The 26,112-nt window shown below is 56.7% G+C and overlaps 3 protein-coding genes and 1 long non-coding RNA gene across 7 annotated transcripts; 2 read left to right on the top strand and 2 right to left on the bottom strand.

Moving 5' to 3' along the window:
• Nucleotides 1-288: 288 nt before the first annotated feature.
• Taldo1 (transaldolase 1) lies at nt 289-8,058 on the top strand. The gene is made up of 8 exons (XM_027953492.2): nt 289-432; nt 2,902-3,025; nt 4,853-4,960; nt 5,256-5,387; nt 6,638-6,813; nt 6,979-7,176; nt 7,462-7,607; nt 7,866-8,058. The coding sequence occupies exons 1-8, from the start codon at nt 336-338 to the stop codon at nt 7,896-7,898; spliced, it is 1,014 nt and encodes a 337-aa protein (XP_027809293.1). The 5' UTR covers nt 289-335; the 3' UTR covers nt 7,899-8,058.
• A 3,013-nt stretch (nt 8,059-11,071) lies between these two features.
• Nucleotides 11,072-16,544, bottom strand: Gatd1 (glutamine amidotransferase class 1 domain containing 1). 2 transcript variants are annotated; one of them, XM_027953587.2, is made up of 8 exons: nt 16,426-16,541; nt 14,586-14,662; nt 13,777-13,882; nt 13,297-13,404; nt 12,601-12,695; nt 12,033-12,126; nt 11,676-11,787; nt 11,072-11,561 (listed from the first exon to the last, which is right to left on the bottom strand). In XM_027953587.2, exons 1-8 carry the CDS (start codon nt 16,487-16,489, stop codon nt 11,555-11,557), a joined length of 663 nt encoding a protein of 220 aa, XP_027809388.1. In that variant the 5' UTR covers nt 16,490-16,541; the 3' UTR covers nt 11,072-11,554. The 2 variants fall into 2 exon arrangements, with proteins under 2 accessions (XP_027809388.1, XP_027809389.1); XM_027953588.2 differs by lacking the exon at nt 11,072-11,561 and having other exon boundaries at nt 11,672-11,787; nt 16,426-16,544.
• A 136-nt stretch (nt 16,545-16,680) lies between these two features.
• Nucleotides 16,681-20,802, top strand: LOC139706838 (uncharacterized). The gene is made up of 2 exons (XR_011708448.1): nt 16,681-16,895; nt 17,704-20,802. It is a non-coding gene; the product is annotated as an uncharacterized lncRNA (long non-coding RNA).
• A 2,105-nt stretch (nt 20,803-22,907) lies between these two features.
• Nucleotides 22,908-25,815, bottom strand: Cend1 (cell cycle exit and neuronal differentiation 1). 3 transcript variants are annotated; one of them, XM_071617014.1, is made up of 2 exons: nt 25,725-25,815; nt 22,908-24,426 (listed from the first exon to the last, which is right to left on the bottom strand). In XM_071617014.1, exon 2 carries the CDS (start codon nt 24,328-24,330, stop codon nt 23,875-23,877), a length of 456 nt encoding a protein of 151 aa, XP_071473115.1. In that variant the 5' UTR covers nt 24,331-24,426; nt 25,725-25,815; the 3' UTR covers nt 22,908-23,874. The 3 variants fall into 3 exon arrangements, with proteins under 3 accessions (XP_071473115.1, XP_071473116.1, XP_027809426.2); XM_071617015.1 differs by having other exon boundaries at nt 22,908-24,348; nt 25,717-25,812; XM_027953625.2 differs by having other exon boundaries at nt 25,717-25,812.
• Between the last annotated feature and the right edge of the window lie 297 nt (nt 25,816-26,112).

The following is a 26,112-nucleotide window of genomic DNA, read 5'->3' on the forward strand; positions in this document are numbered from 1 at the left end:
GCATCCCTCTGATCTGCGTGGCGGTTTAAGAGGCGAAGCTGGGTGCAGAGACGCCCTGGGTCCCAGCACGCGGGGAGCTGAAGCAGGAGGGTCGCTGGAGCCCAGCAGTTCTAGGCCAGCTGGGGCCCCACAGCGAAGCACCCCGCTGAGAAAAGGGGGCGGCGATCGTCCACGGCCCCCCCGACCTCAGGCGAACCCGGATCCAGCCCGCGGCCCGGGGGCGGGGCCTCCTCCCTCCTCCCTCTGGGGCGGGGCGCCGTCTCCGATTGGCCGGGGCTCGCGGGGCATGGTGGGCCGACGCGCTCCCCGCCTGGCCGTCGCTCCCGCGCCTCGCCATGTCGGGCTCCCCGGTGAAGCGCCAGAGGATGGAGTCCGCGCTGGACCAGCTGAAGCAGTTCACCACCGTGGTGGCCGACACGGGCGACTTCCACGGTGAGGGGCACGAGGCGGGCCGCGCGGTGCACGCGCCCTGCCGGCCGCGGCGTCCCCAGTTCCGGGCCGCGGACCCAGATGGTGGCTCCCGGGGCGGGGCCTGGCGGACCCCGGGGCCGGAGGTCAGGGGCTGGGTCAGGGGTCGGGCAAGAGGAGACTGGGGCTCAGACTCGGAGGTCAGCGGGCCAGAGGGAGCTAAGGATCAAGGGTGCGGGAAGAGCGGGGCTGCGAGTCGGGCAAGAGGGGACTGGAAACCAGGGTGAAGGACCGGGTCTGGGGTCGCCGAACAGCAGAGCCGGGGGTCAGGGGCGGAGTCTGGGACGGGGCCAGGGAAGAGGGGATTAGGGAAGACTGGGGCCAGGGAGTCCCGCAAGAGGGCCTAGGGATCAAGGGTGAGGGTCTGGCGTGGGCTGGGGGTCAGGAGAGGGGTGTGTCAAGGAAGAGCAGGCTGGCTGTTAGGGAAGATCCTCCGTGGACTCTTGAGTCCAAGAATTAGTCTTCCCCAGCCTCCAGATGGAGGTTGGACTGCATCCCTTCCTCAGCAGCAAGGTCTGCAGGACCCCATACCAGTCTGGGAGCTTCCAGGACACCAGGAGCCCCTTGTGAAATGTCTGTCAGTGGGTGGGGAGTTTTTTCAGCACTGATCCCAGGCGTTCAGCGTTTGATAGCACAGGCATAGCTCTTTGGTCTGGTGCAGGTTCAGGACCACTGGCTGGACACCTACCTGCCTTCAGCCTGTTGCTCTCGCCTTCCTGTGTGTAGCTGGTGACTTGTGGCAGGTGCTGGACCTAAATGGACATCCTCCCCAGCTGAGCCTGGTGGGTCAGAACCATGCACCAAACAAAGCAAAGGGTCTGTTGTTAGAATTGAGATTGTCTAGGCTTGGAGAGAACTTGGGTTCACAGTCGTGTTCACTGTGAACAATAAGACTGAGGACAATTATGAAATGTTTCTCTGATGTAAGCACCCAATACCAAAGCACCTTCCTCTTTTCTGCTTTCTCATGGTGACTTGAGAAACAGGCTTTAATTCCTCTTGTTAACTGAGTAAGCGCATTGTTTATCTAGCTGAGCCTTGGAGAGTGATTAGGCATATTTGGCTGCTTAAATATAAAGCATAGACTTAGCGACTGGCTTGGGGTCTGGCTGCGTACACCAGATTCCTCTGACAGAAGTTCTGGGCTCTGCTAGAGGATTTCAGGAGATCCAGTTGGAGTTGTGAGCTTCTTCCCTGCCCTGTAGCCCAGGTCCCTTGAGAGTGCCTTCAAAGTGCTGTATCTGTTTCTGCTCCTCTGCTCTTTCCCTTCTTAGCACTGATAATAATTTGCAATATTTGCTCAATGGACAGAGCCCTTATCTGCAGCACTCCCTGCTCTCCTTCCAGGTAGAGCAGGAGTTTCCCTCAGGCAACACCAGGAGGGACCTGGGAAGTTATTTTTAGAAATCTCTAAACCAAGCACTGTCTTTTTAAAATGAGTGAATTTTATATATGTATATAAGTTTTAGATGGACGCAATATCTTTATTTTACATTTATGTGGTGCAGAGGATCAAACACAGTGCCTCATGCATGCTAGGTGAGCACTCTACCACTGAGCCACAACCCCAGCCCTAAAATGAGTGAATATTAACAATTTAATTGTTAATATAATACAGTGGAATGCTCCATTCTGGGAGCACTGCTGAGTGAGTCCTGGCACACCTGGACCTCCACCATGCCAAAGCACACTTTCCTAACTCCTCAACAAAGTTTCAAAATCAGCCCAGAGAGCCCAGGAACCCTTCCCCCGGTTGTGTCCAAACCAGGAACTAGGCACTGGTGTGAACTGTCCGTGTCTACATTGGAGGTATCTCTGCCGTGGTTTCATAACATGTAGATTTATGTAGCCAACGCAGTAGTTGGGACAGAACTGTTCTGGTCTTAGAGATCCCCTTGCAGTTCTTAATCTGTTCTCCATCTCTACAGCTTTGTCATCAAAGAACACTTTAAAAATACTTAAATGTCAAATAAACTTGCTGAACCAGCACATCTCCTGGCACAGTTGGCCATCTGCTGTTCTTATGCCCATTCCATTCAGACAGTGGGTCTGCAGGACCTCAGGTTGAGCCTCATTGCCTTCTCTGAATTCCTGAGGAAGAACTAATGTGTTAAAAGAGACCGTATTTATTGCAGCGAGCACCCAGGATCTACTCACTGGACCAGTGCCTCCCAGTGGCCATTGGGCAGCAGGACACACACTTTGCCCTGGAGCTGAGCCAGCTCTGGCAGGGCATGCTTGCTTGCTTGCTTGCTTTCATGCCTCTGGTTGGCTCTTGTCTGATAACTGCAGACAGTGCTCCTGGCCAGTCTCTGTGGTAGGAAGCTGTGACGCATTTGTCCCCATGTCTTGCTTGGAACCCAGACCACCCTGGGGGCTCCCAGTGAGGTTTCAGCTCTGCTTACTTCCCTGCTTTTAAAAATTATTTCCTAGCCATTGATGAGTACAAGCCCCAGGATGCCACTACCAACCCATCCCTGATCCTGGCTGCCGCACAGATGCCTGCCTACCAAGAGCTGGTGGAGGAGGCCATCGCCTATGGCAAGAAGTTGGGCGGGTAAGTGTGAGGGCCCAGCAGGTCCCAGTGGTCTCCGTGGCCTGGTGTCCCTCCTATCCTGTCCTTCTGTTTACTGGAGTATGCTCCTCAAGGCATGAATGTGCAGGTGACAGTGGTGCCATTGTGGACCCCCCTGGGGTCCCTCCTCTGCCTCTGTGGCTAGACTCTGGCAACTGCTGGTCTGCCTTCTGTTGTTTCATCATTTTCTTTAACGTTGTTTTATTATTTTTTTAACGTAGTGCTGAGGATCAAACCCAGTGCCTCATGCATGTGAGGCAAGCACTCAACCATTGAGCTACAACCCTAACAGCACAGTCCAGTGAATTGTTGTCACATTTGTGCATTGGTGTCTGTCACAGTACTCTTGCCAAGCAACCACAGACCTACCCTTGATATCCACAAATTTGCATTTTCTAGACATTTGACAGGTGTGACTCTTCCTGAGGTCAGCTTCAGCTGGGTACAGTGGCCTGCAGGTGCTCCGCCAGATCTTGTATGACAGTGCTTGCACTGACTGGCCCGCCCTCCCCACTGCAGCTGCTCCCTGTCCCCTCCTCTCACAGTGCTCCTGCAGTGGGGTTGCCAGCTGGGTTCTGCTTCCCAGTCCAGGTGGCCCATGAGCTCTTCTGTGTTACTAGCTTAAGACCTCTTTGTGTGCAGTGGGCTGGCAAGGACTGTCACCTTTTGGCCACCTTGGAACAGCACCTGCCTCTACCTGTGTCTGCCCAGGCAGCTTGGGAAAGAGTAAAAAAAAAACTTTTCAAACTTAGGTCAGAGGTGGGTGAAACGGGACATACACTGTGACAGCCACAGCCAAGGTTTTCCCAGGTCTCCCTTTCCTGTCTCTTTCTTGTCCCTGTAGTTTTGCCTTTCCCAGAATATCAAAGTATATGACGCTGTCTGATTTTTAAATTTTTTTTTTTTTAGTTGTAGATGAACACAATACCTTTTATTTATTTATTTATTTTAATTTGGTATACATGACAGCAGAATGCATTTCAGTTCATAGTACACAAATTGAGCACAATTTTACATTTCTCTGGTTGTACACAAAAGTAGAGTCACACCATTTGTGTCTTCATACATGTACCTAGGGTAATGGTGTCCACCTCATTCCACCATCCTCCCTTTTATTTATTTTTATGTGGTGCTGAGGCTCGAACTCAGTGCCTCACATGTGCTAGGCAAGTGCAGTACCATTGAGCCACAACCCCAGCCCTTGGTGTTCTTTTTGACATATAATAATTACAAGTATCTATGGGGTACAGGGTGATAATTTATGTATACAATGTGTATGGTCAAATCGGGGTGATTAGTTTTCCCTCTCCTTAAACATTTGTCATTTCTTTGGGTGAAAAGGTAAGTTTTTACAAGTGACAGAAGATAGAAGGATTCAATTTGAGGAGATGAGAGCGTGCTGGAGATGGGTATGGTGATGGCTGCATAACAGGGTCAGTGTGCGTACTGTCACCAAGCTGTGCATTTAAAATGGTTAAAATGGCAAATTTTTATGGTATAGGTATTTTACCACAGTAAAATAATGTTTTAGAGAGGAAAAAAGAGCTGGGTATGGTGGGCACGTCATCCAGCAGCTAGGCAGGGCAGGAGGATGGCAAGTTCAAGGCTAGCCTCAGCAATTTAGTGAGGCCCAATCAAAATGAAAAAGGGCTGGGGGGTGTGGTAGAGCACCCCCAGGTTCCATCCCTAGTACCAAAAACCAACCAATCAACCAATGGAGGAGGAAACTGGCCTGGAACTCGCATCATCTGTTTTGTGGGTGCCAGTGCCTCACAGCTTCTAACTCAGCTCTTTCCCTCTGGATTTTAGGCCACAAGAAGACCAGATTAAAAATGCTATTGATAAACTCTTCGTGTTGTTCGGAGCAGAAATACTGAAGAAGATTCCAGGCCGTGTGTCCACAGAAGTAGACGCCAGGTGGGAATGCTTGGGGAGACAGCCCAGTGGCTGCTCCTGTCTGTGGCCTCTGGTAGCAGTAGCTCTGGGGAGGAGGCCTGCTCCTCTGTGGTCACTGATGGCCTGCTGCTGCCTGCTCTCTGGGTGTTGGCAGCCTCTCATGAACAGAGCGGCACACGGCCCGAGACTGGGTCATATTGCTCCCTGAGACTTACCTTGCACTCAATGCTGACTCGGGGTACCCTGCTGCCAACTTGATGTTCCTGGTGGGTTCCCTGCGAGCTCTGAGGGGCCTGTGGTCCCCCTGCCCTCACAGGCTCTCCTTTGATAAGGATGCAATGGTGGCCCGAGCCAGGCGCCTCATTGAACTCTACAAGGAAGCTGGAGTCAGCAAGGACAGAATTCTTATCAAGCTGTCATCCACTTGGGAGGGAATTCAGGCTGGAAGGTAAGTGTCCCCTGCGAGGAGGGAGCTGTGCTGGCCTGCCCTCTGCTCCAGGCCAGCCCGGGAAGTGCCCTTTCACACCAGCTGGCAGGTGGTATCTTTCAGTCTTCCCAGTCAAGGATAGCCTAAATTTACTTAGTTTGAAAAACTAAACTGTTGCTCTACAAATTATATGCTCAAAGTGAAAGAGACGGGAAATGTGAAAACCAGAGTGAAACTGTCCTGTCTCAGCCAGAGGGAGCCACGTTGGTAACATGGTCAGCTGGCCTGGGAGGTCATGGTTTGCCGTCTGCTGCTGCAGCTGCTCCTTCGTCCACCACACCCTGTGCAGCCACTGAACTGCCCTCTTAAGTCGACAGGGGACGTGTGGGCCCTCATGTCTGGCTGACTCCACCCTGTGGCAGGTGTCAGTGCTTTGTTCTGCCTGCAGCTGAGTGATGCTCCCTGTTGAGTGGACCACTGAGCCATCTGCTAGCTCGGGCTGTTCACTCTTTTGGACTTTTTTTTTTTTTTAAGAGAGGTGAGAGAGAGAGAGAATGAATTTTTTAATATTTATTTTTTAGTTTTTGGCGGACACAACGTCTTTGTTTGTATGTGGTGCTGAGGATCGAACCCGGGCCGCACGCATTCCAGGCGAGCGCGCTACCACTTGAGCCACATCCCCAGCCCTCTTTTGGACTCTTATAAATAATGTGTGAACGTGGGTGTGCACATCTTGGTGCGGATGCATGTTTTTGCTTCTTGTGGGCAAATGTTGATGAGTGGGGTCGCCGGGCCACATGGTCAGTAGAGGAGCTGTGCCAGCATGGCATAAGCTCTGCAGCCAGACTTGGTCACCTGAGTCTAGTCCACCTTTGAAGCTGGTCCCTGAGAGGGAACTTAGACTGGAGGGGCCTCAACAGAGGCTTGACTGTCCCAGCCCTCACCCGGGCCATGTGACAAAAGGCCAGGGTGTCCACAGTAGATAGGCGGGTGTTGGGTGAGGGGCCCAACATCCAAGGGACTTCTGTTGAGAGAGGTTGGGGCTGTGGGCTTGCTGCAGGCACCAGGGAGGACTGGGTCCCAGCTGTGGTTAGAGGTGATGCAGCCTCTGACAAGGTGAGGGCTGGGTTCCAGTGCGGCAAGCATGGACTTGAACCTCCCTGGCCTCTGTCCAGCGAGACCCCACTGAGGCCCAGGTTGTGCTTAGCTGTGGATGTGCTCTTCCTGCTTCCCACGTGAAAGACACTCAGCCTCACCTGCCTGCCCCACAGGGAGCTGGAGGAGCAGCATGGGATCCACTGCAACATGACACTGCTCTTCTCCTTCGCCCAGGCTGTGGCCTGTGCTGAGGCAGGTGTGACACTCATCTCCCCCTTCGTGGGGCGCATCCTTGATTGGCACGTGGCAAACACAGACAAGAAGTCCTATGAGCCCCTGGAGGATCCTGGTGAGCTGCCTTTTGAGGTCATTTGTGCGGGGGGGTGCATGTCAATGAACAGTGAGCTGCCCGTGTGCCCCCAGAACAAGGTCAGAGACACAGTCAGGGCAGGGTGGGGGGACCACGGCTCAGTGCTGCTGGAGCTGTCCTGGAACATGGCTAGGTCTCTTCCAGGGGTAAAGAGTGTCACCAAAATATACAACTACTATAAGAAGTTTGGCTACAAGACCATCGTCATGGGTGCCTCCTTCCGCAACACGGGCGAGATCAAAGCACTGGCAGGCTGTGACTTCCTCACCATCTCACCCAAGCTCTTAGGGGAGCTGCTTAAGGACAGCACCAAAGTGGCACCTGTGCTCTCAGCCAAGATAGGTAAGGCCCTGGGCCCAGAAGAGGCCACAGGCTGCACAGCCCTATCTCTGCCCTGGTGATTCTGTGGACCCCTTGTCCAAGGACCATGCGGCACCAAGAGGCAGGGAGTGAGGCTTGGCAGAGGGCTGTTCCCCTGGTGTGGGTCAAGTTGTTGGCAGAACCGTGCAGACTGTCCCTTGCAGGGGACCAAGGGCTTTCTTGATGGTTACACCAGGCCTAGAGCCTTAGGCCAGCTGTGGGCCTGAGGGGCCGGGCCAGGCACAGAGGGCTGTGGTGTCTCCCCAGCCCAGGCTAGCGACTTAGAGAAGATACATCTAGACGAGAAGGCCTTCCGCTGGCTGCACAACGAGGACCAGATGGCTGTGGAGAAGCTCTCTGATGGGATCCGAAAGTTTGCTGCTGATGCTGTGAAGTTGGAGCGGATGCTGACGGTGAGTTCCACATGGGCAGGGCAGCCTCCTTGGCTTGACCCCGGGAAACCAGGCCTGGGAGTCACTTGGATCAGGGCACAGTTGGAATTCTGGGGACCCTGGGTCCCACTCATCTGCCATGTGTTAATTGACCTACCTGCCCAGACCGTCCTGGAGCCTGGGAAGTTCTGGGGACTCTCTGGCCCAGCCCATATGTACAGTGGCCTTGGTGGGGGTGCCAAGGATTTACTGTGCAGTTCACTCTGTGCTCATTCCTAGGAACGAATGTTCAGCACAGAAAATGGCAAGTAGTAGTGTCTGAGGCTGGACCCCAGACCTGGGGCTGACTGCACATGGCTTGTGATGAATCTTGCATTTTTAAAGCAATCGGAACAGCGATGGATCATAGGTTTCTGATTTTTTTTTTTTTTGTAAAATTTGCATACTGCATTAAAGCAATTGCTTTTCCTGTGCTGTGTGTCCCTTGTTCCTTCAGCACCAAGTGCCGTTGACTATGACCTAGGAGATGGGGTTAAGGGCAAGATCCCTGATGATGGCAGTTGGGATAACCCAAACTGTCACAACACACGACTAAACCAGTCAGGGTCATGCCAGGTGAACTGGGCTGGCATGAAACAATCAGAGGCAGAGAAATACCTTTTCCTTTGGGTTCTGTGACAGCTCCTTTAACCCAGCTCCCACAAAGGAGGCAAGGTGGGGGGGGGAGGAGGAGAAGCCATTCAAATGAGGCAAGGGGTAGGATTACAAAGGAACAGGTGAGTTACTCAATCCCAGTGGTTATGCCTATACCTGAAGCCATGCCTTGCTATCCAAAGCTGGGACAAGGCCCAAGTCACTAATGTAGTAATTGGTCAGAGCCCCCTGTGTCAGGACTTGAAGGTCATCTGAATGGGGCAGCTCCCAACACCAAGCAATTGCATCTTTCCTCACTCAGAGCTGGTGGTTACAGGCCTTTAGCTTGGAAGGTGGGCCTTGCCCTGGGGTGGTCGCAGCCAAACCTGAGGGCAGCATCAGGCACCAGCGAGTCAATGGGATTTCTGCTCTGGGTCCAGGCTGCCCTGTCCTGAGCAGGTTCTGGTAAGACTGGTGGTATCACTTGTGGGAACAGCAACATGCACTGGTACCAGTGTCACCCACATGTGGAAAACCCAGGAAAGCAGAACATTTATATCAACCTCGGACGGCCCAAGCACCTAGACTCTAGGGCCAGAGCCTGGGGAAGCAGTTGGCAAGGCCCCAGGGCTGGCCAGTAATCATGGAGTGCCTAGGCCCACATAAGGCCCCACCACTCCAAGGCAGCCACCACCTTTCCCCACCAAGCTTGAGCCTGCCTCCAGGGACGCTAAGGCAAGTAGGGGTGGCATGGCCTCATGCCTGTAGACACCCATGTCCAGCAGGTCCCTCAGTCCCCAGCAGCACAACACACAGGCAAGGGCCAAAGCCTCTACTGCCCCCAGCCCTCTCTACACTGGCAATGTGCCTCCCAGCTGGAGAGCAGCAGGGCCTTCAGGGGACACCAGGCTGTAAGCTTTGCGGATGTCAACTGCAGGTAGTGCTTACCATCCATGCGCCCTCAACACTGATCAGAACCATGAGATACCCACTCAGTTGTTTCTGGATGTTTCATGTAAACACTTGAAGGCTTTGGTGACTGAGTGCTTTCTCAGTGCGGATCAGGCCTGCCTTGTTGTATATTAGCCCCCCCCCCCCTTTTTTATGGCCAAACAGCTCACTATGGATACCGTTATTGATGGACACTAACAGAAGACACTGATGATATTCCATTGTGTTAAGCCACCATTTGTTGAGGGCCACAACCAAGTCAAGATGGCGCGTGGCACTTTGCCAGGAGGAGTGGTTTGTGAAGCAACGCCAGCGAGCCATTAAGATGATGGGGATTCCTAATTGGCTGACTGCTGTATCTAGATGATGTTAATTAAGTTAAGCTGTGTGTAATTAGTTAAGTATATATACCTCTGCTGTCTGGCAGAGAAGCGGCTCCTGCTATCTCAGGTGCCTGCTACTTTGAGTTCTCGCTCAGTTCCCGCTGAGTTCACTCGCAATAAAGTAGTTCCCGCTTCAACCTTCAAGTTGCTTGTCACCTCTCGGTTATGTTGCCCAGCCGGACTTCGGCAACCATTTGTCCTTTATTTATTTCTTGTGATCCTAGAGATGGAACCCAGGGCTTCATGCATGCCAGGCAAGTTAAGTGCTAATCACTGAGCCACACCCAGCCCTGTCTATTCTCAGTGATTAACACTGCCATGAACACCCATGTACCATTTTTATGTGGGCTGGTTGTTTTTCTTGGGTAGATGTAAGCATGCCTTGCAAACACTGGGCATGTGGGGAAAGCCTCATCCACTCAGTGGCCACTTTTTCTACCCCTTTGTGCTCCTCTTCCCCAGCCTGACACCCCACCCCCAGCCCCCAGAGGCTGGGCCCAGTCAGCACACCTTGCATCTTCAAATCCATGTACACCTGGATCTGCACATGAGCTCAGGTGCAGCTGACCAGGCAGTATCTCTGAACGAGTGTCAGCAGTGCTGTCTCCCCAGAACTCACAGAAACTTGACCCCAAGGCAACAGCGTTTGGAGGTGGGACCTCTGGGAGGTAATGATGTTGAGGGTAGCGTGCCCATGAATGGGACCAGTGCCTTGCAGAGGGCCCCAGAAGCTCCCAACTCTCCTGCCATGTGAGGGGCAGCCAGAGGCCCCTCTGGAAGCCGGGAGGCCAGACACTGGATGGGCCACACTTGGACCCTGGACTTCCAGGCTCCAGAACCATGAGATAAATTTCTGTCCTCAAGAAGTCACAGGTTCGGTTTACTGTTACAGCACCTGAAGAGACCAGGATGTCACATCACCAGAGCTCAGGGCAGATGGTGGCGGCCCACGGCCTGAAGTGGGGGTCTTGAACAACTTCCCAGTGTGGGCTGGGGGGTCCTGGTGACCTGCTTCCTTCTGCACTTAGACGAGGGGCCTCCCACAGGTCCCTGGCACTGGGAGCCTCCCTGGTGCCTGCCGTGGCAGGTCAGGGATGGGGCAGAGATCCAGGTGTAGGGCAAGAGGAACTGAGCTCTTCAGGAGCACCCACTCCAGGGCTAATGGGCTGCTCGCCAGATCCCCCAGAGGACAGGCAGCAAACAAGCTCTATCCAGGAGGAAGTGGTCGTGTACTGACCTGGCGTTCCCAGCAAAGGCCTGTCCAGGGTTTGGGAGGCGGGGACTCATGCCATTCCCCTACCCAGAACCCACCCATGGCCACTCCACCCAGGTGGAGCAGGTGGAAGGGCTGGGGGCTCAGCTGCCAGAAGCCAGAGACCAGAGGGCAGGCTGAGGGAAACAGCACTTGTTTCCCCCCGCCCTCCAGTACTGGAGACTGAACCCAGTGGTACTCTACCACCAATCTGCACCCCCAAATCACCAGCATCACTAGAAAAAGAAACCCACAGCAGCAAGGGGTAAAAGAAGGCCAAGTTCTTCAGCATGACTCCTGGCAATTTCAACCAGTGTGGGAAACGGGGCTCCCAGAAAACTGTTCACGTTGGCAAGGGTCAGACACTGGAGGAAGCTCTGGCCTGCCAGCCCGGTTCTGAGCCTCTACCAACAGCTGAAGGGCAGGGCAGTGGCTGATCACAGGAGGCCCCTGTCCCTGGTCCCTTGCATCCAGCACCCTCCTGTGGGTGGTGAGCACTCTGAACTCTAACCAGTCCTCCCAGGGATGCAACCTGCAATTCTTGAGGACCACCCAGCAGCCAGCACAGTACCCATGGCACCCAAGGGCATCGTCCTCACAAGAGTTGACACCCTCAGGGCTGATTCCTGCAGGCATAACAGTCCCAGGAGCAGTGGGGTCCTCAGAGGACAGCAGAAGACACAAGAGCAAGTCCAGCTGCTTTGGGGGAAGCCCAGATGAATGCAAAGAGGCAGTGTCCACCTGCAGGCTTATTTCCTAGGGGACAGATGTGGTTGAGTCTCAGGTAGCTGTAGTGTACACCACAACATGGCCTGGTGGAGGGGCCAGTCAAGGCAGGAATCCAGCCAAAGCCCTTTCCCACATACTCACCGGCTGCTGCAGAGGAAGAGCAGGTTCTGCACAGCAGGGACAGTGGAGTTGGCATTCTGTCCGGTGACCAGGTGGCGATCCAGCACTACATGCACAGCATCTGGCTCGCTGGCTAAGAGGACCAAGGGTACAGGCCTTAGGTGCTGCATACCCCAGACTCACTCTTGCCACTGAGGGGTTGTGAGCACCAGACAGCGTCCAGTGGTCATCTGCAGGTCAGCCTGCCTGGGGCTGAGCCACCAGCCACAGGAGTCTACAGGCACATAACCTGGGGGCTGGCCTGGCTGGCTGCTCCCCAGGATGCAGCAAGTTACCCCCACCCATCTCCTGTGAACGTGGGGTGCCCACCCAGCTCACCACTGAAGCCAGCACCCGAGTCCTTCACGAAGTCCTCTACCACCAGTGGCAAGCGGGCGAAGCCAGGAGCCCTTACGAGCTCATACACAGAGGGCTGCAGGGGCAGGGGGCTGAGTTAGACCCACAGCCCACTCTTTTCTTATCTGGTAACCACCCCTGTTCAAAAGGTTGACCCTAAGGGTCAGGCAGGTCAAACCACAGTGCATCAGAGGAGACCCTCACCCATCGCACAGTGGTGAGGAAGCAAGATGAGGTGGGGGCTGCTGCTGAGGCAGATGGCAAGAGACCAGGGCAAGGCCAGCCACCCTGCCCCATGGGGTGGCCCTGGGAGACAAACCCACTACAGCTAGAAGGCCTGACTTTCCCGACAGAATGATGAGCTGGCAGCCTTGGGGTGAGCCCCTTCCTGGACTCCCATAGTGCCCACACATGAGGGTCTGACCCCAAAAGGCCCCAGTCCACCTCCACCCTTATGTCCATGCGCTCAGTTCAGAAAAGACATAGGGACAGCAGTCATAGCGCCCACAGGAATCTGACTGAGGGTACTGGCTGTCCCTGAGGCACTCACCCCTGTAAGGCTGTAGCCGTGGAACACCCAGGACCCGTCCTCACTGGTGGCACAGCACAGGGCAGCAACACCATGGCCGATGGCACAGATGGGCTCTGCAAACAGCAAGGCCGCCCAAGGCCCTGGATGCTGGCCTGGGCTTCCCCCCCCCAGGAGCTCCCCTATGCCCTGGCCACCTGGCCACCGCCCAGAGCATACTTCAGGACTAGGTTTGGCCTCGGGCTCGGGGGCTGAGGTACATGCACAGGCAAGGTCCCCAGGGAGTTCCAGGCCCATTAACTGACTGCAGATGGCCCTGCCTGCAGAGGAAGCCCTGTGAGGTGGGGAAGATACTCCCAGGTGGTGCCCCTGCCCTGTAATGGGATCACCCAGACCCTCCCCAAGGGCTCCTGGCACTGGTCCAGGAACTGGGTGGAACCCTGAGCTGTCTGCATGCTGGTCCCTAAGGGATGTCCTGCTCCAGCCACTGACATGCCCTTCATAATGCCCCCATCCCCACCAACCCCCTTGGGAGCCCACAGGGAAGGGACCAAAGAGCATAGTGTTTGGGGGATTGCTCCCTCAGTGTGAAGAGCAGAGCACACATCCACTGGCCTGTCACAAGTGCCTGGCTTTCCACACCTGCCAACTGGCTGGAGAAATGACCACACCCCACCCAGCATCTGCCCACCCATCCTCCAGTGTCTTGTCACCTACTGCTCTCAGAGTGGAAGTGCTGCAGGATTCGGGCCAGAGACCCACTGCTAGCCAGGTCAGCCAGGGCCCCAGGACAGCTGGGGATCAGGAGGGCGTGGTACCGGGCACCTGTGGGGAGACACTGGCCAGGAGGCCGTGTATCAGTCACAAGGGTGTGGCCAGGGAAGACTCTCCACAAGGACCCTCGGCTCCTCTCTGCCACACAGGCCAGAGGGCATCACTTGTAGCTCCCCTACACAGACTACAGGCGGGGGCCCCAGGCAGACTCCCAAGTGCCCAGCTGGACTTTTTCTTCTCCCAGAGGAGCTCGGGAATCCTGGAGCCCTGATGTGGACTGGAAACTCCCCTGGACAGTCACAGCACTTCAGGGTAAGCCACAGGGTGGATTCAGGGGCAAACCACCTGAACCCCCTAACCCTTAAGCACACCACCCAGGGGCGGGGGAACATGTCAGCCCAGCAGGGAGTGGTCTCGGCCCACCGTCAATGGACTCGAGCTTGGCAGGGCTGGCGTAGGCCTTGAGGCGGAAGTCCTGCACCCAGCGTGCATTGCTCTCAGTCACATCCACGAAGTCTATAGCCTTCCCCTGTAGGAACAGAGCCCAAAGGCTGAAGGTCAGCATGGGGGCGGGGGATCATCCCACTGATGGCTCACAGGGAGTCTAGAACACTGACCCACTGTAGACCCTCAGGGTACAGAGGCACCTGATAATGCAGTCAGCTTCACTGGCTGCCCTGGGCAGGGGTCACCCATGGATGACCCTGTCCCACCAGCAGCCATACAGATGGGTCAGGCACAAGAAAAACAACTGAGAAAAGACCACAGAACCAGACTCAGTGTGGCAGCCAGGGCAGTCCCACACCTGAGCTGATGCACCTGGAGGTCTCTACTGTAGCCCACCACATCCTACTCCCTCTTGGGCCCAACCACTAGCGGGTAGGGAATTCCTCCTAGAGGAGACATCTGTGCATGTCCCTTCACAAAGACCGACCCTCCTCTCTCAAAGTCCCCGCACCAGGACCAAACCTCTCTCACTTGAAGATGTGTAAAAACAGACCACAAGGAAAAATTCTCCCTCACCTCTGTGGCATCAGAGCCCAGGAAATGGGCACCAGGACTTGGAGGAAGCACCAGATTTTGTTGAAGACCCCTCACCCCAAGCCAGCACCCTCTGGGTCATACTAACTGCAGAGGGCTCACCACTCCTAAGAAGCAATGGCACTTTGTGGCCTCACCCCAAGAGAGGCAGGGACCTCATGTATCCACTGGAGACGGATGGCTGAACTTACCCCAGGAGTCGCCACCTGCAGGTTGAAGGCAGCACTGGCCAGCGTGAAGCAGTGGAGGAAGGACTGAGCTGACACTCCTGCAGGAGAACAGTTCTGCTAGGTACCCCCACCCCAGGAGGCTGCCCAGGTATTCCTCTCCTGGTCCTGGAACCGCCCTTAGGAGTACCCCTTCTCTCCCACTCCAAGGCCCACCTCTTACAGCCCTTGGACAGGACAGCAGCCCTTCAAGTCCAGGAAGCTGAAGCTCAGACGATGCAATCAGAGGTGTAGTGTACGGCCAGGTCTGTGCTCTGCCAGCCCTGACCAGAGACCTGCCAGCTGACCAGCAGCTCAGCATTGCCCTGGGGCCTGCTCTCCCTGAAGCTGGCCACCTCAACCTGGACCCTCAGGCCCCAACTAAATTGGGGGCAGGAAATAGCCCACCTCAACTGCCCACACCCTCCTCTTCTCTCACACAGCCACTACAGGCCTTTCCAAGGGAAAACCCAAGTATGGGTTCCCTTTTACTCAACTCTTTCCCTGCAGAACCACCAGGGTCCAAGGCACCCTGGCTAGGACAGAGAGACAGTGAGCAAAGCTTGCTCCCATGGAGGTGTGGCTGTAGCCAGAGGCAAAGGGACAGCGTTGGGTATCCTGGCCTGAGGAAGGACACTCCAGGCCCAGGGTCCCTTCCTCCACTGAGCTCTGGGCTTCTGCCACTTCCACCAAGCTGTTCCCAGCCCACTTCTGCCTGCCAAAGGACCTTTCCAAAAGAAACAAGGCTGGGCTAAAGAAATAGCTCAGTGGTCAAGGCTTGCCTAGGATGCAGGGGGCCCTGGATTACATTGGGGTGGGGGGAGGAGCAAGGCCTGCGAGGTAGAGAAACCTCTAGGCCCAGAACAATATTCCACTACCAGGGAATGCAGACCCACATCACCTTCTAAGGTGCTAATGTCTTCTCTTCCCTTTTCCTCCCTCCCTCTTTTCCTTTGGTGCTAGGGGTGTTTTTACCACGGACCTACACTCCCAGCCTTCTTTATTTTTTATATGAGACATGGCCTGCTGGCTAAGTTGCCCAGGCAGACAGCGAACTTGCAATCCTCCTGCCTCAGGCTCCTGAGTCGCTGGGATTAAAGACCTTATCCCAGCCCAGCTACAGTGCTGTGACTTGTACATTCGTTCAGTCCCGGGATCCAATCCCTGAACCTCATTTTCTTCCTTATGCACTCTTGTTAGTTAACACACATTGACTGCAAAATGTCCACGTAGCAAAGACAGCCAACCTCCTCAAACCACTCCCAGCTTCTGCCCACGCAGTTCTTCCTACTCTCACTCGGTACCCGTCCCGTCCACGGCCCACCGAGCCCGCTGGACTTTTCAGAGCCGTCCAGGCCCACGTCCTCAACTTCTTTCCTGGACCACAGCAGGAGCCTCTGGAGATTCTCAACCCACACCTTCTGGGCTCCTCCAGCCTCCTGGGGGGGGGGGGGGGCGCCTCACTTGGGCTCCGGAGCTCAGCAGGCCCCATCCCCCCACCTCCGTGACGGTCCCCTAGCCCCCGTAACGTGACCTCGGGCTGGTCACTTACTAGAGGACCCACGAAGGAATCGCGCGCTCGGCCCTCCCCCGCCGGGGACCCAGTGCGCGGGCAGCGGAACCCCGGTCTGGGCGAATCCCTGCGGTTCTGCCCAGCCGAGCAGCCTCTGTGCGGAGCACGTCCTGCGCGAGCGCGAGGCCGAGCCCGGACCAGGGGCACGCGAGGGCCGGCGCCATCTTCCCCGCCGCAGCCCGCTGCAGACACCCCAGGCCCGCGTGAGGTCCGGAGGGTCCCGGTCCCGAGTGACGCGCCCGTGCAACGCACCTTCCGCGGCGCCGCTGGCCACCAGGAGGCAGGCGGGCCGGCTGGGTAGCCGCTCGGACGCCATGGCCACGGGACGACGCCCGCCAGCGCGCGTGCTTGCGAGGGCCCGTGCTTGCGAGGGCGCGTGCTTGCGAGGGCGCGTGCGAGCGCGGGGCGGAGCGGAGCGGGACGGAGCGGGGCGGGGCGGAGCGGGGCGGGGCGGAGCGCGCCGCCAGAGCACGCAGGCCACGCGCCGCACGGCGCATGCGCACCTGTCTCGGCGCGCGGGCTCGCGGCCGCAGGCGCTGGCCTCCCCAGCTGAACCCGCTTGAGGACCCCCGGACCCTGCGGCGTCCGAGTCCGCGGACCCGGGTAGACGCGGCCGGCCCCGGTCCTTTCGCTCTGCCGCCAGCGCCGGCGGGGCCGAGCGGGCGGCAGCGTGGACCCGGGGCCAAGACCCTGCGGCAGACTGGCGGCCGCCGCGTCCGGAGGTGAGGGCCGCGGAGCCGGGTGTGGCGGCGGGGACATCACCCCAGGGGCAGGCCTGTCACCTCAGAGCCGTTGTGACTTCGCGGTTGCTCGGATTTTGCGTGCGCGCGGGGAGGCGGGGGTGGGAGTGCCCTTTTCCGAGAAGGGAACGTCTCCAGGGTGCTGGAGGCGTCGGGGAGTCGCAGGGGTAGGGGCCGAGCCCAAGGCGGTTTTCCCCTACGCTGCACTTGCACGGGTGTCCACGCGGGTGGGTCAACCGGTAGGTGGTGTTCAAGTCCTGGGCTGAGAGGGAGGGAGGCTGGGCCAAACTGGTTGGTTGGTAAGAGGGTGGCTCCGCCAGCACCACTGTTTCTCCAAGCTCTACTCCAACTAGGGCAACTTGTGATTGGAAACAGCCAGAGTGGCTGAGTCCCGGGCAGGGAGCCACCCTGGCACGCATCACCTCCCCAACCACTGGCCTCTACCTCCTGCCCAGCCCAGTCCAAAGGAGGAATTCCTGACCACCCACCAAAGCGCCAGGAGCCCCTGTTCTCATCCACTACAGGGCCTCCAGCTCTGCAGCCAAGAGGAAGCTGGGGCTTTTGGCATAGGCAGAGCTGAGGGTAGGGCTGGGAAGAGGGACAGACCTGAGCCTACCACCTAGTGTCCTATGCTGGAGATTCACAGGTCTGAGGTCAGACCATAGGCTGGACTTAGCCACTGGAAAGCTTCTGGATCTGTGGAAGGGACATGCCCTACAAGTGCTCATTGGTGGCACTTGGGAGCTGCAGGGTCTGCCTGCTCACTCACCTGTCCTGTACTGCCCCTCAGGTGTTCCTAACACAACAGAGCTGGCTGAGCTTGCCACTGGTGCAGAACTGAGGACATCATCCCGAGGAGCTGAGGCTCCAGGTGCTCTCCTGAGGGTGGCTGCCATGCCACTGCCTCAAACTCTGGGCCTCCTTAGGCTCTAAAGAAGAGAATGAGGAGGAAGCCAAGGCCCATCCCTGACCCTGCAGCAAGGCTGGCATGTGCACATACATGAAGCGCTGTGCCCACTGGTGGTAGTGAGCACTGAGTGTCTGCTTGGGGCACGGTACCTGCCATATGATCCGCAGAGCTGAGCAGTCGCGCCCTGGAGAGAGTGACACAAATCTGAGTCCATGATATCTGTCCACAGTGACCTGTCTCTGTAAGCATCCTGGGCTTCCAGTGGGGCTAGCCTGTACAGTGCTCAGAGTTGGTGCAATGCCCACTCTCTAGGCTGGCACAGGTGCAGGTGTGAGGGAGGGTGGTTCCAACCAGGCACTAAGAGGGGCAGCTAGCCACAGGCCACATCCAGCATTCTAAGACCAGCTCCTCCTCATCTGGGGTCAGTGGTAAGGATATGCCAAAATGACCCCCTGTGGCCCTATCACATTCCCTAGGATCAAGCCCTGGAGTGGGGGTGCCCATCAGGCAGTCTGTTGCTGATCAGTATCCCTGATGTGCCCACCCAGTTGTACTAGCACATCTACCCCCAGGGACCTCCTGTTCCAATGGGTTGAGCCGGTACCCCCACATCTCCCTGAGTAGCAGCCCTGAAGGCTGGCCCCTAGGCATGATGAGGCTGTTTTGGAGGATGTAGAGGGCACATAGTTATTCTCAGGGCAGAACACAGGGGGCCTCTGAAAACCAGACAGGTCTGTAGCCAGCAGCCCAGGCCTGGGTGGTATCTCCTGGGAACGGTCCCAGACTGGGGCAAGGAGTCTCAGGGATTATGGGTCCATGGCCCAATGATGAGTAGTGTCTGGGGCTGCATTTGGTAAGTGGCCCCCTCCCCATCCTGCCCTGCTGAGCCTCCTCCAAAGGCATTTGCCCAGTGTCAAATTGGAGGTTTTGATTGTGAGGCTCACGCACTTACACCCTGGATGTGGCTTTCTGGGGCATTGTGCTGCTGCTGTTCAAGGACCTGATCCACCTAGTGGTGAGTGCCAGGGAGGGGAGGTGAAGGGGGAGTCTGGGCTGGGGACTGGAGTTCTGTCTGCTGGAGGAAGTGGCAGTGCCCTCAAGGCTGGGGCTTTGCCTGTGTCCGAGACCCCAGGCCACAGGAACGCAGGGAACTGTGGGTACACCATACACCAAGGAAGAGGCTTTGAAGAGGATCATTGTTCCTTTGCTGTCTCTAGAACTGGTTCCTGCTCGGATCCAAGGATAGGGCCAGGGCCTTTCCAGTAACACTCTGCCTTGCAGGACTTTCCATGCTGCAGGATGTCCTGGGTGACTTCACTCTGGCACTACCAGCCCTGTCTGCCCAGTGCTTTGTTTTTTGTTTTGGGTTTTTTTTTTTTTTTTTGTCTGTCTGTTTTTTTCCTCCTTCAGTGCTGGGAGCGGAACTCAGGGCCTTGTGCATGCTATGCAAGTATATATTTTCACTTTTTTTTTAAGTTCATTTTTTTAGTTCCAGAGATTAAACCTAGTGGGACTTAACCACTGAGCCACATCCCCAGCCCATTTTTTTCTTACTTTGAGACAGGGTCTCACTTAGTTGCTGAGTCTGGCTTTGAACTTAAGATCCTCCTGCCTCAGCCTCTTGATTCTCTGGGATTAGAGGCTTATGCCACCATGCCTGGCTCATTTTTATTTTTAATTTTGAGACAGGGTCTCTCTGAGTTGACCAAGTTTGCTTCAAACTTGTGATTCTCCTACCTCAGCCTTCTAAGTGGATGGGATTACAGGCCTGCGCTACAGTCCTGAGAAAATCCCCACACACAGTGGTGCCCCCAATTCCTCCTCTTTTTTTTTTTTAAAGATTTATTTTTTAATTGTAGTTGGACACGATACCTTTATTTTATTTATTTTTATGTGGTGCTGAGGATTGAACCCGGGGCTTTGCACAAGCTAGGCAAGTGCTCTACCGCTGAGCCACAACCCCAGCCCCCCAATTCCCCTCTTTAATGACCAGGTGACAACCAGGTAGATTGTCTGGGAAGAGGTCTGCCTCGAGGCCAGAGGAAGCCCTTGGGGTGGCCCAGTGCCCACACAGCTCTTTTCCCTTGAGGGATCAGGCTTAGGCTGTGGTCTGGCTGCGGCTGGGCTGGGCTGGGCTGGGCTGGGCTGGGCTGGGCTGGGCTGGGCTGGAGTGTGGAGATGTAAACACCAGCACCTGTGAGTGGATCAGACCAAGCAGTGAGTGACAGCCCCCAGCACAGGTTATGGTACAAGCTGCCAGCACCTGCAGTGGTACCCACAGTACCACACAGGATAGCTGATTGTACTGTTTGCCCTGCTGGCAGACCTGGCCAGAAGATGAACAACATGTGGGTGGTAGTGTTTGTGGCCCTTGATGGGGTGATAGACCAGGAGGCAGGCCCCAGTGCTCAGGACATCAGGACAGGGAACATGCCTCATGCTTCAGGGTGCCATGAGGCTGCAGGGTGGTGGAACTTACCTCCTGCCCCTGACCCACGCACCTAGGATGGGGTCCAGGAAGATTGGGGAAGCAATGCCTGCATTGCTGCAAGGTGTGCTCCTATCAAGGAGCCTCAGATAGATCCTTGATCCGGAAGGCACGGCCCTGCTTAGCTCAGCAGCCCTCCCTGCGTGGGCCAAGACACCAGGCAGGACATGTCCAGGCATTCAGAGACAGGTCACTGAGATGCTAGAGAGGAAAATAGTGGGCCCACATACCTGTTATGGACTCATCACACAAGGTGGTGGGGCTCAGATCACATAGAACCTGGTAGGGTGTAGCTTGGGGCCTCTCTGACTGCGCCCAGCCAATGGACACCTCTGTCCCTGAAGTTAATGCTCCCCACCTTGGTTTTCTTGTTTCCTGGGTTTCTTTCTGTGATTGACCATACGTGTGTATGCTTATACACTCAGTGTTTTTCCACACCTGGTATTTGTTTAGACCTTAAGTCATTCTGTAATAAAACTAATTTAAAACCAGCCCTGGGTGTCCCTGAGAATCCTTTTCCTTTGAGGAAGGCCCCCTGTGTCACTCAGGTGTAGGGCCCATGAAGCAAAGCTGTGCACTGGAACGTCTCCAGGCCCCAGAGACCTCACTGCCCAGTTCTAACGTCCCCTGGAGGGGATGCCAGGAACTAGCACAAGTGGGGAATCAGAAAGAAAGGAGGAAACAAGATGTTTACCAAGCTGCTGGGAAGTGTGAGGCCCAATGGCATCATCATGGGAGGAGGTTGGCCTTGTCACCTCCTGGGGCAGGGCCATCATCTCCTTAGGGGAGAGAGACAAGCCCTGGCTGGCTGCACACAGAACCCATGTGTCCAGTGGTTTGGAGCTGGGCTGCGTGTCCTCCACAAGGGTTCCAGGAGAAGGGGCAGTGTTGGGCTTGTGGAACTTGGGTCTCCTAGCTTCTGCTCCAGGAGCATGGAGCACGGAGCATCAGCACCAGCTGGGAAAGCATCTGCCAGCAAGTGTTTCACAGGCTCCCACTTGAAGGAGAAGGTGTTCCAGCCAGCAGAGAAACAGTGGTGCATGGAAAGGAAAACTCTCACTGTGAGAGCCAGGTAATGCAGGACCCGAGGAGAGGCTCCTTGGTCAGCTTTCCATCACTCATAGACTTGAAGTCACCATCTTATAAAGAGAAAAGGTTTATTTGCCCAGGCACCGTGGTGTACACCCTTAATCCTAGCAACTCGGGAGGCTGACACAGGAGGATTGCAAGTTCTGGGCCAGCCTGGGCAATTTAATGAGGCCCCACACAACTTAGCAAGGTGCTATCTCAGAAAATGAAAAAAGGAATAGGGTGTGGCTCAGTGCTTGTAAAGGGCCCCTGGGATCAATCTTTGGTACCCTCCCACCCCCCCCCAAAAAAGAAAGAAATGTGTATTTGGCTTGCAGTTTCAGAGGTTTCAGTTCACGGTCAGCTGCCCTGTTGCTTGTGGGCCTGAGTCAGGACAGCACATGGCTGTGGGCACGCAGGGCAGAGCAAAACTGCTGGCCTCAGCAAGAGTAGAGAGCTACTGATCCCACTGCCCCCTCCCCTGACCTGCAGGCCTCGCATGAAACCTGCCTCTGATAGTGCCACAGGGGGCATCAGTCCTTTAATACAAGATCTTTGGGGGAGATTCCAGACCCAGGCCCTTCCAGGCTTTATGACCTAAATGCTCTTTGACAGAGAACAATGAGAAAAAGGAGTGGCAGCCTTCAAGGACTACCCCGTGGCCAGCCTAGGACTGGGCCTATCTGCAGTCACCTCTGCTGCCTCCTGAAGTGTCGGAAAGTACTTGCCTGTCTGAAGGTGCAAGTGCAGGGACGGGGGTGGGGGTGGTTTCTGGGCATAGTGCAGCCTGGGACTTGTGGGGCAGGTAAGCTGAAAGCTACCGTGTGAGCATCGGGGCTCCTGGGTTGGAGGAAGAGCCAGAGTGCAGGTGGTGGTAGGAGGAGACTACAGGGATGGCTCTGGGCCAGGGTGGCAGGTCCCTGGTACAGGTGCCCCATCCCCACCATACCCTATGGTACAGAGTTGCCTGGGATGTGGCTGCGTGAATAGGTCTGCTGCTCTGGAGAGGGTGGGTACCTGCAGGGCCAGGAGGAAGAGACAGCTGTGTTTCCCCAAACCGGTTCAAAAAAGTCTTGTGGAGCTGCCTCTGTGGTGGGGCCAAGGGGCCCAGGCTGATGGAGCCCAAAGAGCACTTGGGGCCCAGCATCACCTGCAGCTGGACCATGGGCAGCTCCCACCAGTATACACAGGTCAGAGTGGGCTCAGGGCTGTGGACAGAGGTGGCCAGAAGATGGAGAGTAAGCCTCCCGAGGCCTCTTCTGCACTCCTCCAGGGATATGGGGGCTCACTGCAGAAAGGACTGTGGCCAGCAGTCCAAACACTTAGCTGTCCATCTGGAGTCAGGGTATCCGGGATGGGGCAGGGTCTGGGTGGGGCTGTGGGTAGAGCCCACTAGGACCAAGGGTAGAAGGTAGCAGGCAGGGCCTAGCAGGGGGCCGGGGACTTCCTACCTGATCTGGAAAGCCCAGGGCGCGGGTCTACTTCTGCCCCTCCCAGGCGCACACAGGTGAGGATGCCAACCCAGCCCTCAGACAACAGAGTTTATTCCAGACTCAGCCTCCACTCAGGCCCAGCGTTCCTGCAGCTGCTGGCCAGGTGAGGGCAGTGTAACCACAGTGCCCACTGCTACCTTCTGGAAGCCTGCCAACTGTCACTGCGTGGGGAAAGGCTGGTACCAGAAATGGTGAGGAGGGGCAGTGAGGTGGGTGATGTCACCCCAAGTGGCTCTACTCTGTTATTGCATGTATACGCTTCAGACTTGGGACACTGGGTGCAGGTGGGACCGGCAGTCTGCTGGGGGTATTGGGCAGACACAGATGTGGAATGGGGTTCTCAATGTCCCCCCAGCTCTCTGCCAGGCTGTCAGCCACTCCCCAGGATAACTGTCCTACTGAGCAGGAAGTGGACAGGAAGTATGGTGGTCCCAGCCTTGGGCTTCCCTGGGGCACAAGCTGGAGAAAGCAAACTTTGGGGAGCACTTCCCAAGACCAACCCTATCTTCTCCCAGCCAGGGCATGAGGCAGGCAGTGGGCAGAGGTGGCTCTGCAGCTGTGACCACCCACGTCATGTCAGTACCTACATCAGACCCCTCAGCAGTACACGGAGCAGAAGTGGGGAGAGTGAAATAGCCATGTCCTTTGATGTCCCCACAAAGTCCAGCCCACTCCACCAACTGGTCTTCCTCACTGCTCCCAGCTGCCTGTCCCAGGCCAAGTCCTCTACCCAATGTTGGAGTTCCACCTTCCCTGCCCTATAAGCCCCAGAGCCCAGGCTGCTTCTGCCCTGGAGCCTGAAAGGAGTGTGCTGGGCTCAGAGGTAGGCCCTGTTCTCTGATGGTGGGCTGTCCATCTCTCCTGCTGTGATTATGTGTAGGGCATCTGTGTATATCGATACATATATGTGATGTGTGTAGATAGGTCTGTGAGGATTCGCATGCAGTGGACTCCCAGGGCTGCACAGAAGGTGGCTCTGTGCCCCCACCTGGACATCAGGCATCATTTTTTCCGGGCCAGGAAGGCCACACCAAGAATCAGGGCCACAGCTGCCACAGCCACACCCCCAGCCACCAGCAAGGGGGTCAAGTTCTCACAGGGCCATGGACCTCGGCCCTCTGGCCCTCCAGCAGCAGACTCCTCCTCTGCTCCATCCCCAGGACCCTTGAGCTCTGGGGCTGCGTCAGGACTGCTGGGGGCCGTGGTTGCTGTGGGGGCCGGCTTCAGGTTGCTGTGGTTGTTGAGAAGGGCAGGGTCTGCCTTGGCTGAGGTCTTCTTGGCAGGAGCCGGGACGGGGGCTGCCGGCTGCTCCTGCTTCTCTGCTTGGGCCTCCTTCTTCATGGGCTTGGTCAAAGGGGCTTTCCCATCCGCAGCCGGAGTGGCCTTGGCCTCAGCAGTGGCCTGAGGCACCTTGGTGTCTGGCTTGGGGCTGCTGGCCGATTTTCCCCTGGACTCCATGGCAGGTGGTGCTGGCAGCTGGGTGGGGGCGAGTGGGACAGGCAGTGTCCAGACCACAGTGTCTCAGGACAGCCTGCCCCTGGGCATTATATGGGCCTGGAGGGAGACACAAGCCAGGCTGTGGCAAGGAACAGATGAGGTCCCCTCCTGGGTAGCCCTCACTACCTTGACCCCTGGGGACTTCTCAGGACCTTGGACTCCCCAGAAGCCTCAACCTAAGAGCCTCCTGTGGGCTTCAGACCCTCCTCCCAAGGCCTGGTCTCTCTCTACTCCCAGTCACTCCCAGAGAAGCCCCTCCAGCCACTGAGGCAGGGATGTGGACTGAGTCCAGATGGGGCAAGGAGGGGCCAGTGAGATCCTCGTTGGTAAACATGTCTTGCCAGGGACATGTTGTGTCCATCCCATTGGTCACAGGTAGAAAAGCCCTGGGGGAAGGGAGAATCCAGCCCTGAGGACAGGAAGGGGAGCATTTGGTCCAGGAGGGAAGATGGAGTCCTGGTGGCAGGGACAGCACTGAGTCCTAACACATGACCTCTCAGCAGGCACTGCTGTTTCACAAAGGGGATGCTGGGGCGCCTGGCCAGGGTCCACATGAAGGAAGTCTGGGCTCCCAGGCAGCTGTCAGGTGGGGAATTGGCTCAAGGCCTTTAGACTACAAGGACCTGATGTGATAAAGCCAAGGTCTCTCTCCCAGAGGCAACCACAGGCTGTGCCTCCTGGTGGCCATCTGCCCCTGCCAGCTTCTGGTGCCTTCTCTTTATACTGGGCTTAGCTCAAGGGTAAGAAGTCCTTGTTGAGCCTAAAGCAGTGCTTGCCTCTGGGGGCAGAGAGTCCTCTGGCATGAGCCCTGGGGGCCTGTGCTGTAGGAAAGGACTTGCCCAGTTTGTCAATGTCTGGCTGGGGAGAGAGCTCCCGGCCCCAAGACCCGGAGCCACCTTCCTGCCTCACCCTGAAAGGATGAGAAGTGCCCCGCCGAAAAGGAGAGCCAGTTTGGGAGGCTCAGCACAGGTTCCCCATCCCCACCAGGCCCAGTGACCACACTGAAGGTCACCTGAATGTCAAGCGCAGGATGGCATGTCCCGGTGAGAGGCCGGGCAGCTGCTCCACTTTTAAGAAACCCTTGCCCCTCCCACATCTGGAGTTCTGGAGGGGGCCCAGCTGCTGGAGGGGGCCTAGCTGCTGGGCATCCTTTGTAAAGGGCAGAAAATTGACTTCCCCTCATTATTTTCGGCTCGCACTTATGTCCCCTTGACTGCCTCCCCGGAGCTGCTGATCCCGGGAGAGCAAGGGGTTTGCGCGCAATCCCAGTGACCTTCAAGGCCAGGGCACCGTTGCTTGCCCACCAGACCCAGCGCCCCATTCCACCCACCCAAAGCCAGAGCCTACCGCCTTACGCAGTTGGTCGGGTTCCTGGCTCGGCCCTGAGCGCTCCCTCCGCGGGACGACAGCGGGTGGCGGCTGCGGACGCAGCGTCGGAGAGCCCAGGAGTTTCCCACAATGCACTGCTCTGGGCTCAGGACGCAAGGACCAGCGCCGGGCGGGGCGGGCAGCAGCGACTGCAGCCACGTCATCAGGGCTCCGCCCCGTGCTCGGCACGCCCGCTAGGAACTCTGGGGTCCCTAACCCAGCTGTGCTCTCGACCCGGAGCCCAGGGTCAGCGAGGAGAGGTGCCCAGGCTAATTTCCTGTACCCCATCCACATCTCGGGGCAGTGGGGAGGCCTCGCCGGCCCCTCTTCCTGGGTTCCCCTAGGCAGGTGGGATGGGCAGACCTACGTCTGCCT

This window comes from Marmota flaviventris, chromosome 9 (assembly GCF_047511675.1).
Source record: "Marmota flaviventris isolate mMarFla1 chromosome 9, mMarFla1.hap1, whole genome shotgun sequence".
Classification (NCBI taxonomy): Eukaryota; Metazoa; Chordata; class Mammalia; order Rodentia; family Sciuridae; genus Marmota; species Marmota flaviventris.